General features: G+C 37.5%; 1 protein-coding gene across 1 annotated transcript; it reads left to right on the top strand.

Annotated features, from left to right (window-relative positions):
• The first annotated feature begins 224 nt into the window (after positions 1–224).
• Positions 225–8,218, top strand: LOC136679075 (CCR4-NOT transcription complex subunit 9). Its single transcript, XM_066657355.1, has 8 exons — positions 225–527; positions 1,938–2,117; positions 2,997–3,112; positions 4,760–4,869; positions 5,133–5,242; positions 5,659–5,757; positions 6,704–6,795; positions 7,619–8,218. The coding sequence occupies exons 1-8, from the start codon at positions 432–434 to the stop codon at positions 7,785–7,787; spliced, it is 972 nt and encodes a 323-aa protein (XP_066513452.1). The 5' UTR covers positions 225–431; the 3' UTR covers positions 7,788–8,218.
• Positions 8,219–13,337: the final 5,119 nt, after the last annotated feature.

The raw sequence follows: 13,337 nt of genomic DNA, 5'->3' as shown, positions 1-13,337 counted from the left end.
ACTGTTCATAAAGGTTATAAAAGTACCTTCATTCAGCAAGAGGTTCTATGATTATGCCTCTATGTCAAATTACCTTTTAGCCACTCATCTGCAGTTTGAAGGTCCTGCCCTGCAAGCTGACAGGATTGGCTCCTTAAATTTATGACATAAGAAAGTTTGACTTTATGACCCTGGCTGCATCGCCCATTTGAGGCTGTCCTTGGAACACTAAGGTTTTGTATTGCTGGACAATGGCTCAATGGTTATTTCACTCATGATATGCATTTTAGCAATTAAAAACCCCCACGTGGACAGGGTGATTTTTTTTTTTTTTACCGGAGTTGTAGTCAATACAGAAAAGAAGTTGATCGTACGCCCTCTGCTGGAACTACTATGACTTGCGTTTGAGTTGTGAAACGTTGTATTCACAACAGACAACATTTTCTATGTGAATGAAGGAAGTTTCAGTAATTTTGGCAGAGAAGGATAATCCACGGCTCCAGAAAGGTGAAATACAGCCCTCTGACAGAATGCTGGCCACGGGAGCGGTGAGTTAGAGAGCATTGTATTCACATTTTAACCTTCATTTACTATCACTAACTCTGACTGAGGCCTGTTAGCCAAATAGCTACGTAGCTTACGTTGGCTGCTTTTCCGTCCACCTTAAAAAGTGTCTTGAATAGGCTTATTTTATGGGGCTGTGTTTGGCTTCTTGTTCAAATATTCTGTTCTACCTTAAATGAGAAAACTATATGTAGCCTTTGGGTTATTTGTTCACCGTTTTTTTTTTTTTTACATTTTTTTAATTCTACCTTAAATGGACGTAAATTGGAGGAGGATTATTTGAAAAAGGCAACCTGACTCGTACAATGCACACATATGGTGCACTATTTAAGGTGGACTGAAAAGAAGGTGGAAGTTACCAAAATCAAGTTGCACTATTTTAAGGGGCACGATAGCCAAGTTAGCTATCGCTAAGGTATCTGACGTGTACTGTTTGCTTTAAATGCACATTTGAAATCGTTGCTTATATAATATTACGTATTTTTGATTTTACAGAGCTTGCATTTATTATTTAATGATAGATTGGTGATTCAAATAAACTGAAAAAAATGAATATGATTGTCTTGTTGTTGGCTAATGCTAACAATGCTAATTATCTGTTAGCCCTGCTATACTGTGAGTGTGGGATATAAGTCTTTATAGGCTTCAAACTTTCCCCAAATAACTAATAACTCCCATAGTTTAACAATGCTTCCTATTAGTTTAATAAACCATTCCTTTAGTTTCACTAAGCAGTTCTGGAATAGTGCTTCATTCAGTTTAACTAAATGGAGGGAACCAATTTATTGCGAGAATGAATTAATAAATTGAGGAAACACTTTCGTAAAACAAAATGTGTAATTAATTAAATTGATAATAGGCATGTACTGAAAACAACAAATAGTGGGCTACTGGGATTTGAGTAGCAGTTAAAACAAGGTTTGTGCATAAACCATGACCTATGTCATTTTTGTCATATTGTAATATCAGTGTTATTCTGAACATAAACATTTACGACTTTCATACAATAAACAAATACTATGATTGTTAATTTAATTATTTGTATATAGTTACATTTAAAACCTAATATATAAAGACATCCCAATTTACTGAAGTTATATTAGCGAAAATAATGTCTTATCAAATTGTTGTGCCTGTGATCATACAAAAGCCATTTGCATTCTATCAAAATGTGATAACAAGGAGGACTAAATTAATTTTTGATCAGGGAGCAATGATGTGAAAATACTTTTAATTTAGGCTGATTAGTCATGGTGGTGTGTGGTATGTATCACTGCTATTTTTAATGTAGAAGAATAAGGTTTGGTTCCATGCCTGTCTAATATCCTGCTACATCAATAGCAAAAACATTTCTGAAATACAATAATTGTAAAATTTGACTGTGTGTGTTTAAGGCTGTAAGTACTGCGCTGGCACAGGTGGACAGAGAGAAGATTTATCAGTGGATCAATGAGCTCTCAAGCCCTGAGACGAGGGAGAATGCACTGCTGGAACTCAGTAAGAAACGAGAATCTGTGACTGATCTGGCTCCAATGCTCTGGCACTCGTGTGGAACTATTGCTGCACTCCTTCAGGTACAAACAAAAACGTTGGAGCATTTAGAAGACTATACTATATAAATGACATTTATTTACATGGGTTGAACAGTAACTCAAGCTTAAAGTCTTTAAGTAGGATCCTCGCTCTTTTTTTTTTTTATTTTTTATTTTATTTTATTTTTTTTCTCCTCCCTTTCTACTTGTTTGTGAAATTGAGTTTTGATACAAGGTATAAGGTTCAGCAAGTCAGATTTTCAGACTTGCACATTTGAAATGTAGATGTCCAACTTGTATGTATGTTGAACGTATGCTGTAATCACTTAACTAAAGAAATTTGAAACTGAGTTCTGAGATAAGGATTGTACAGAAATTTTTTAAACTACAAATTTACAGGCCTTGGTTATTTTAAAGAATATAAATAAATAAACTGTTAACTGTTGGAATAATCAAAGAAATACCTTTAGAAATAACTTGGTATATGCTGTTCAGCTAAGATCAACTGAAAAATATAATCTACATTTTACTAAACAATATTCGGGCAGCACAGTCAGGTCAAGACGTTGTTATACTCGGGGTGGGGTAATGCCAGACTCATACCAGTAGCTTGTACTTTGGGAAATAAATGAAATTTGCACAACACACAGAAATCTGCCAATTTAATAATGTCTGGTTTCATTAGGACAATTATAAGGCATTACCTGAGGAAAAACCAGACATTTTGAAGATGAGAGAGGCTGTGCTTGCTGGCCAAAGGACCAGCACCAGGCCGCTGCTCAGTTTGAATAACATCGTTTTTTTGTTCTACCCATTCCCAGCTGCAGTGCTTCCCTCTCTGCCATCAAAAAAGGGAAAAACTCATATCTACTTATATTAAGTAATTTGATTGTATTTTTTTATTGTTTTTTTTTTATACAGGAAATAGTGAATATTTATCCCTCAATTAACCCCCCCACGCTGACGGCCCACCAGTCAAACAGAGTGTGTAATGCCTTGGCATTGCTGCAGTGTGTGGCCTCACATGTCGAGACACGGTAATTGTTGCAGAACATACTCTACACCCTCCAAACAAAAACATATTGCATCTACGGCCATTAAAACAAAGCTACTGTATATTGTGTCTGTGTATGTTTGTAATTTTGAAATATTTTTCACAATCTATATATATTCAGTTTCAATATGTTTTCTTTGTACTATTTTCCATTTAATATATGATTTAAAGCCCCTAGGAACTCAATTGGAAATTTAGATTTTTTTTGTATAATTCTAAACTTGGGTGTCATGTGAAACGTTCAGCAAAGTTCAAATAAAAATGTAAAGGAGAAATGTAATAAATCTCTCCTCAAAAATGACCAAAATACGCTCCTTAGAGCTGTCTGAGAACAGTATGTGCATGGTCCAATATGCTAGTGACTGACAGCTGTCTATCACTGGAGAACAGGATGCTGTTTACGTTACAACACAGCCTTGAGACAAAACAAAAAAGTTTTTTTTCTGGGTTTTTACTCTGAAGTTCGGTTGTCATTTTACACAAGATAAACAAAACAATAATATGGCACAGGCGGGAAGAAATGACATTATACAGCCGTTCATGTCTTTTTTCTTTTGTGTGTCTTTGGTGTGATTTTGTTAACATAATTGTATGAATGGGATATCTTTCCCAGCTGCTGCTCTGCTGTGCTCCCCACTGAGTGTAGCTGTTATCATCTCAGAGAAGAGACTTGGCTACAGTAGCCTTGTGATTGGTCAGGGTAATACTGACAAAAGTGTCACCCAATTTTAGGACTGCCCTTTCTACATCAAGAGGAGAGCAGTACTGGTGATTTTTGAGGAGTGATTTATCATATTTCTTTTTTGTGTTTTTTATTTAAACGTTGCTGAATGTTTCGCATAACACCCAAGTTTAGCATTATAAAAAAAAATCTAAATAAGTTCCCAGTGGCTTTAATGGTCCGTGTACGTTTTGGTAATTTTATTCTCATTTTAAAAACAGATATTAAAACATTAAAAACGGATGGTTATTAGATTTTTATTTCATACCCAAATCCATATAATGTAATATCAGATCTGATATTATGGCTGTAGCAGATGGTTCCATTCTTGACATGTGTGACAGAGTGTGGATCTAAAACTACCATTCTATCTAACAGCTCTAGTAAACTTACAAGAGAAACATAAAAAAAAAAGTGCTTTGTATTTATGCATCTTGAGTTACCTTGATGTTAAATATTGGTTTGAAAAAAATATTTCAATTTTTCCGTCTCTTATTCTTCACAAATTTGTTGTTTTGGTTTCAAAGATCAAAAAAAGAAATATTGTTCATTTTTACATTATATGGATTTGGAGTATGAAATGAAAATCAAATGACCATCTGTTTTTCATATCTTAAATATCTGATTTTAAGATGAAAATAGAATGACCAAAATATACACTGACATACACTGCTTTGAACATCAACTTATTTTTTATTTTTATTTTATTTATTTTTTTTACGTTTTCCACAGAATTTTGTTTACGTTTTGTGCACTTCCTTGGAAATGGGTTTGCAATTTGCACTGTATGTCTTGAAGGCTCATCTATTGTTGCTGTTCAAGAAGATTGCTATTTTCGCATTATCCAGTATTGATATGATGCATTCCCAGTATATTTTCAGCAGCTTATTGAGCTTTGGTTTGTTCCAGCTCTGCATTTCTGGCAGCCCACATTCCACTATTCCTTTACCCATTTCTGCACACGGTCAGTAAAACGAGACCATTCGAGTACCTCCGTCTCACCAGCCTTGGAGTCATTGGTATGTGCCAGTCTGTTTCTTGATCTGTTTTAGAGATGAGCTTATGAGAAAGGTTTTTGGTATTTTAAAATTACATATTGGACATTTGGCTAAAAACGATGCTGAAAAATGTTACATATAAATATATCCTTGATAATATTAAAGTATCTGAAATATATTCAGCCGGTTTGTTTTAAATTTTTACACATATTCACATGTTTAAAAGAGAAATGTTTAAAACAATGTCCCTGTAAACCAAACATCGTCTTGTTTTGTATTTCCAGGAGCATTGGTCAAAACAGATGAGCAAGAAGTGATTAACTTCTTGTTGACAACAGAGATCATCCCGCTGTGTTTGCGCATCATGGAGTCTGGCAGTGAACTCTCCAAGACGGTGAGGTCACAAATTCATCATGCTGCCCCTGTTAGAACTGTTGAGACTAACAGTGATCTTTTAAAGTGGCAATTTGGTCACATATTTTAATCCAGAGCACAGTAAATGTATATCCAGGCTAAATACTAGGCTGCACGATGTTAATTCAGACAAATTTTTATTTGTAATGCTTATATTTTAGTTTTAATTTCATAAATCATCTCTTGGTAAACAAAGGATTTTAGATGTTAGCAAAAAACATGTTGCCAGATAAAGAATAAATCACTGAAATCAGAAATGACTAGTAATGTAACAGTTCAAATATCGAAATCTGTTGAACTGAAAACTTATGTTCACAGTCTGATCTGTGAAATAAGCCCACGTGCTGTGCTGTGACGAGGCTATTTGTATTTACTACTGTATCTTTTGTGTTGTAGGTTGCTACGTTTATTTTGCAGAAAATCTTACTGGATGACACGGGCCTGGCCTACATCTGTCAAACCTATGAACGATTCTCTCATGTAGCCATGATCCTGGTAAGGGCAACATGCTGATTGAATCACAGTGGGGTTAGTTTGGGCAGATAATGTGGTTAATGTGGTTTTTAAGGGAACATTTAAGAGCTTAAGGGAAGTTTAGGGGAAAACCTAAGGTACATTTTCACTCAAGGTGTTTTATGAAACTGGGCACAGGGTTTTATAGAGAGTGTGTGTGTGTGTATACAGGGGTTGGACAACGAAACTGAAACACCTGGTTTTAGACCAATACAGCATCAATTCGTCTTGGGAATGACATATACAAGTCCTGCACAGTGGTCAGAGGGATTTTAAGCCATTCTTCTTGCAGGATAGTGGCCAGGTCTCTACGTGATGCTGGTGGATGAAAACGTTTCCTGACTCACTCCTCCAAAACACCCTAAAGTGGCTCAATAATATTTAGATCTGGTGACTGTGCAGGCCATGGGAGATGTTCAACTTCACTTTCATGTTCATCAAACCAATCTTTCACCAGTCTTACTGTGTGTATTGGTGCATTGTCGTCCTGATACATGGCACCGCCTTCAGGATACAATGTTTGAACCATTAGATGCACATGGTCTTACTGGTGCAATGTGCAGTTAATTAAGATTGGCCACCAGGCTGCTCCAATTTAGCCATGAAACCTCCCACACTACAATGACAAGTGTTTCAGTTTCATTGTCATTCAATTGAATGATTGTTCACAATGGATGCAGCTTATAGTAGCTGAATTTACTAAATAACCGTGTGTGTGTGTGTGTGTGAAGTTGACACTATAGAAATGATAAAAGGGAAAGTATGAAGAATTTCTCTGTGCATGTTATTGATGATCTATCCATAGACCTCGTTGTATTTGCCTGCCTCATACTTTGATTTGCTCCAGTGCTGACCATGAACTTTATTAAATTCAACAGCATTTATCATGAGTGATTTCTATACATTTTTACATGGTTGTCTGTTGTAGGGGAAGATGGTACTGCAGCTTTCTAAAGAACCTTCTGCACGGCTGTTGAAGCACGTTGTACGCTGTTATTTACGCCTCTCCGACAACTCCAGGTATTTCAAACATTCTTTTAATCCGTCTCGTATGTTGTGTGCTCTTTCCCTTGAATTGCTGGCCTGGCTAATTAGCAAGCTTTTTTCAGTAAGAACATGTATAAATTGTACTTTCAATTTATACAGCTAGTATAAGTGGGGATGAGATTGGTCGTTCAGTTTCCTGGACCACTAAACCTGTGTCATAATGGCTGGGAAAAATTACAACATTAAGTAGTTGTTGGCCCAGGTTCAGAGAGGACAATGTTTGGTTCCAGACTCAGGCTGCAATCCCCCTATTAGTGACCCCTGCTCTAGCCTATGCTTTGTATTGGCAACAACTTATGCTACTTAGCTATATTAGGTACAATTTACATTAATTTGGTATATAGGAGTATATGTAAACCATTGGATATAAAACCTAGTGGTCTGTTTAATTTGAATTAGTTTTGGGAGAAAAGCGAAATGGACGAGAATTGTGCCTGAGTTGCGTCATGGAATTGCCTTTGCTGCTGATGAATGGTTGAATGCAGCCTTAAAATTCAGCAGATTTAAGATATCTCAGTAGGCAGCATAATGATGTATCTTAGAATTGGGACAGCCTATGTATAGGGAGAGCGCACACTATGACGTAAATTGCCCTCTATGTAGACAGCTCACTAGGTTTTGGGACAGACCCATTGCGTACGTGTTAGAGTGGGTGTATAAATTTACATACACCACATTAAATTTTACATCACTCAGGTGATGTTTGCCCAGGTTAAATGTTGTTTGCCCTTTCTGTCTGCCTCATAGTCTCACTCTCTCTTTTTTTTTTTTTTTTTTTTAAACACCCCTTCTGTAGAGCGAGAGAGGCTCTCCGTCAGTGTTTACCTGACCAGTTAAAAGACACAACCTTTGCTCAGGTGTTGAAGGATGACACCACCACCAAGCGCTGGCTCGCTCAACTGGTCAAAAATCTGCAGGAGGGACAGGTAACGGACCCCAGAGGAATCCCCCTGCCTTCGCAATAACACACACAGAGACTTGGGTCAAACAGTGAAACAGAAACAGGGTGTAAAGATCACACGTCTGTAGCTGATGTTAGTTGTTTCATGCTTAAACACTTAAAGGACTGTTCTTGAACACAAGAGCACTTACATGCGATGTTTTCTTGCCAAGAGGTGCTTAATATTTTGCTCTCAAGTTTAAGTTTAAAAAGTTTTTCATGGGTGTTTTTTCCAGAATTACCCTGGATGTTACTGGACTTTACCAGCAGCAAAACATACTCCATTATTATTTTTATTTTTTTTCAAACACCTGCCTCTTTCTTCATTCTTTCTCCCTTAATGTCAAACTACTCGCACAAAGCTGATGGAGATGTTTGAATACTGTAAAATAAAATTGAATCACCCTATCCATTCTGCAACCTCATGGGGGCGTTGAATGGAATTGGGGAATTGGATTTTGTAAAATATTTTTGATGGTGGTGTTTACTGTGTTGACTGTATTTCAGTGCATAAAGGAGCTTTACAAAACATTAAATCATGCATGCCATTTTATTTCTCGAGCCTTCAGCTGTTTTTCGTATAGTTTCACAAAATATTTAATTGTAGGATGAGAATTGTTTTCATGTATATTATTGTGGATCTAATATTTTATTACTGACTTACGATACAGGTATTATTATTATTATTGTTGTTGCATAATATCAGTACCATAATAGAGTTGAGCTATTCCTATTTTAATTCTCAAATATTGTGTTATTTGTGTAAGATGCAGAGCACCTCATTGAAATAGACTTCAACTCACTCACATTCAGTTTTACTAATACTCACGTGCTCACTCAAGGTTAGTCTAAATTTCCTGTTAATGTGGCACCACGCTCACTTTTTAAGAGCTGCTCCACATTGGGTAATATCTTTTCCTCTACATCAGAGAAATGTGTCCTGATTTTACAAGTAGCACACACTACTTTTTAAATAAGTGTACTTTGTTGTTATACTTGGGTATATTTCCTTGGGTATGGGAAAGTTGCTCTATAAATTGTGCATATTTTTAATAATAATAATTATTATTATTGCAAATATGATACCACTTATTTTTAGTTTAGTAGTACACATGTGCAGCACAGGGGTGCAACAGGTAGTGTCACTGTCACACAGCCCTGTGAACCTGGGATTGTGGGTTCGAGCCCCGCTCCAGGTGACTGTGAGGAGTTCTCCCCTTATCAGTGTGGGTTTCCTCCCATGGTTCAAAAACACACGTTGGTAGGTGGATTGGTGACTCAAGAGTGTCCATAGGTGTGTGTGTGTGTGTGGTGCTCTGTGATGGATTGGTGCCTCCTCCAGTGTGTATTCCTGTCTTGGGCCCAGTGATTCTGGGTATGCTCCGGACCCACGTGACCCTGACTGTGATGAATGTGTACAGACAATGAATGAATGAATGGTTATTACCCACCTATGATTGTATCAGAAAGCTGATGGTAGTATTGTTGATTAAAAACAAGCATTAAGTGTGATGATGTAATTAAAATGTGAAACACTGACAGCTGATTGGAGAACCATGTTGTGTAACAAATATGATTGGACACTTAGTGGCCAACTGCGTGAGAGTTTCACCAAGGTGCTGCTCGTAATGGAAAGTGGTTTGTGTGTGTGTGTAAAACGCTAAAGGGACCCCCAGTGTAATGATGGCTGCAGCCCTGTGTGTGTGTGTGTGTGTGTAAATGGAGCTCGGAAGCAGAGCTCTGCTGTGTTTTATTAATGAATAGAAACCTGATCGGATGGAGACAGAGGGGAAGAGACCCTACATCAGCACAGACTGCACCTCCTGCCTCCTCAAATGCTCCAGGAGAGTGGGTGTGAAAAAGGGCCAGGCAAGGACAGCAATCTAAAGAGGAATTCCAAAGATTTGTTAAAATTCCTCCATTCCTCCTTTTTTTTCAGTGGTGGTGATAGTAACCAAATCTAACATTTTATTTGTTCTCCATTAGCACTAGCAAAAATCGGCAGATAAAAACAGTACAGAGTAATTAGAAAATACTTTTATATGTACATACAAGGAATATTTTTTCTGTTACATATGTTTATCGTATTAATGTATACGTTGTTTTAATGTCCCAAACTTGATGGATTCAAAACCAGCAGTGTAAAACGATGTGAAAGTTTAAGAGAGTAAAAATAAACTTTCACATCCTTTTACACATTAGCACAGTCCTTTTTTCTATGATTATGGACCCTTCAACACAGCCCTGTGACTTGTCTGTCAGTGAAACCTGAGATACCTCGAGCTCATGAAAGGTGCGATGGAAAAGTATGACCCTCTTTGTTTGGGATCTAAAGTGGGTGAGCTGCTGAATCGTGACCCAGTGGAGAACGATGTGAAAGTGTAGGAGTCCCTCACACTGTGCCCTATATCTCCCATCGGTGTCCAACATCTTCCTTGAGTTTCAGGAAAGACCCCATTCAGTAAAAAACATCTCTCTGGGGCCCTGAGCTCCTATGTAATATCTTGCTCATTTTTCTGCAGGGATGGAGAGATGGATGATAAATAGTAGGTGAAAAGTGTGAGTAAGATCTGTGAGGAGGAAGAGGAAAGTGTGTTTGTTTTTATCTTTATATCAAACTGACAACAGTCTGATAAGATACACAGTGTTCAAAATGTCAGAGTAATAAAATGGTTAAGATATAAAAATAATGTGCTCCTCCTGTTTGTGTACTTTCCTATTCCTATTTCACCCTGCTCTCCAATGGTCAGGACCACCACAGAGCAAGTATGATTTGGGTGGTGGATCATTCCCAGTGCTGCAGTGACACTGGTGTGGTGGTGGAGTGCTAATTGTGTTGTGATGAAACAGCGTGGATCAGACACAGCAGCACTGAGAATGATCCATCACCCAAATCATACTTGCTTCTCTTGGGGTTCTTTGGGGGTCCTAAACATTGAAGAGCAGGATGAAATGAGGATAAAGTATGCAGAGAAACAGGTGGACTATAGTCTGTAATTGTAGAACTACAAAGTGACCCTGTATACCCCGTCATTTTGTGGTAACATTTGCAGAGTATTAAAAAATGAAACTAATTTTATTTAAAAAAAAAAAATAGTCAAGAAACACAAGGGATGGATTATTTAAACTTAGGCAGTTGGGGTCTAAAATTCCATGTACGTGATTTTTTCCTTTCCCAGTCAAATTATTGACTGAGGATTTATCACACAGTTCGTTTAAGGTAAGAAGGGAAAAAAAAACAATTCAGTTGTTTAATACAGGTATATTGTCGAATTAAAAGCAAGTGTTACTGGCCAATCCCAGCGCAGAAGGGGCGGGGATTAACGCTTCAAAACGCTCAGGTGTGTGGATTGTTGGAGAGTATGAATTGCTGTCCAATTGGGGCGCGTGGCCCGACAGAATATGGGTGGGTAAAGAACACTAGCACCCGGTTTGTTAGAGGCGTGTGTGTGTGTGTGTGTGTGTGTGTGAAGCCGCTCACCGAAAAGTGCGCGGACGTCGAACACTGCTGACCGTTCTTCAGGACCATCTGGACGGTGAGTCTCACATTAGGTCAAGAGCTTGTGTGCCCTTTTACCCATGATTACTTCCCCCCTTTCTGATCGAGGTGGAGTTCATGAAGGCTGATATTACTTTGGTACACCTTATTTCTTTATATTGCATTGTATTGCTTGGAATAAATAGCAAATTGACACATTTCATACATACAGACGTTAAAAGCAAGTTAATTACTTTAGAATGGATATTCTACTTAATTATGTAAGTGAAAGTCAAAGGAAAATACTTTTCAAAAACGGACAAAATGACTAAGAGATAGGAATTCCTAACACGCATGGTTACTGTAACATGTGAGTCGCACCGAAATTTCCCCATCAGATAAACACGTGAAGCTTTCATGTCTAAGAGCGAGGGGAACATCGGGTACCACTCTCGTTCCTTATATGAACAAATCCACAACCGCTTCCATCGTTCCACTGTCAGAAGAACAACAGTGTGGGTCTGAAAGGACGTGGAGCTGCTGAGAAGCACTTACCAAGAAAAGAGAGTGAAGACCAAATACGATGCTGGTGCTTTTCAGTAAAATGAAATGCCTGCACAGTAAATTCACCAGTGTTAAATCAACACTATTAGTGTTAAATTAACACTGTTCGTGTAATAATTTAACACTCTCAGTGTTACGTTAACACTAGTGGTGTATTGTGACCCACCCTCCAGAATCTCTGTATTTGGAAATCCTTGAAGAAAGTGAACTCAACCCTTCAGACTGAACTTTGGACGAGCTGATTTCCTTGAAAAACGGGAATCACTGTCTCCTAAACCCAATGATATGTAAATATAAATAACAACTTATTAACAACAAATCCACAACTGCTTATGTCCATCCTTCCACTGTGAGAAGAACAACAATGTGGGTCTGAAAGTACATGAAGCTGTTACCAAGCACTTACTAAGCACTTACGAAGAAAAGAAAATGGAGACAAAATACGATGCTGCTGCTTTTCAGCACAATGAAATGACTGACCCAGACTGCAGAATCGCTGTATTTAGTCTCTCTTCAGATGTCAGTAAAGTCAATAAACTAATTTATTCACTTTACATTTAAAACCTCACTTCAGTCTGTTTTATTTGTAAATCTTTTTTTTTGAGGGGGGGGGCATACTACATTACTATGTAATGTCATCTATACAAGCAAATATTTTTCTGAGGGTTCAACAGCTGTTTCATATTACATTGATTATTATGACAAATTATTTTTTAGAGATTCAGGACGCCTGTTCACGTATTAGAGGGAAGTATTGTGTCGTTATTTATACATTTACATTTATTTAATGTTTAGATAAAGTGCAGTGTCTCAGCAAAATGTGTTTTGGACCGTTAGTGAATGACAGGAAAACCGTTGCCTTAGTAACGGCGGAGACAGTTAAATCACGAACCATTAAAGAGTTTTGCCGCTGCTACCCTCCCCGTTCGTGCCCCGAGCGATACCTAACCACGTTTTTAAATGTAAACATAAATCCGAATTTAAGATAACGAGAGAAGCGCCCGAGCTGTCTGGAGACTCATCTCCATAGCAACCCCTTTGATCTGAATCTCAAGACGCTCCCTACTCCCTACATGGTGCACTAGTTAGCTTAGGTGTGAACAATTCCACGTAAGGCTACAGTTAATGTAAAATATTTGGGAAAAAATGCTAAAAAATAATATATGTTATTGTGCGAAATGCCCTGGAGTCTTACTTTTAAACGCATCATGCATTTTTAGCTATATAAAATAATGCTGTCACATTTAATGTCATGGCTATATGTTCAAAATCTGGTGAATAATACTTTATTCAGCAGCAACATTTTAAACATTTTCCACTTAGAGATCTGTTTATCTTTTCTTTAATTAAAATATATTAACAAAAATATGAATAATATTATAATTATAAAAATAAAGTCCTGGCCACAGAATGAAAATTTACACCAAACCGGAAAATATTTGTATTTCTAAAGCCGTAGTTGTTCTTGTCCACCGTGGTTGATGCAGCTGGATGTTGAAGGCTTTCTAAGGTCTGTAGCTGATGGTGCATTTT

Source organism: Hoplias malabaricus, chromosome Y (assembly GCF_029633855.1).
Source record: "Hoplias malabaricus isolate fHopMal1 chromosome Y, fHopMal1.hap1, whole genome shotgun sequence".
NCBI lineage: Eukaryota > Metazoa > Chordata > Actinopteri > Characiformes > Erythrinidae > Hoplias > Hoplias malabaricus.
The sequence above is the reverse complement of the archived record's forward strand: the minus strand, read 5'-3'. Positions and strand labels throughout refer to the sequence as shown.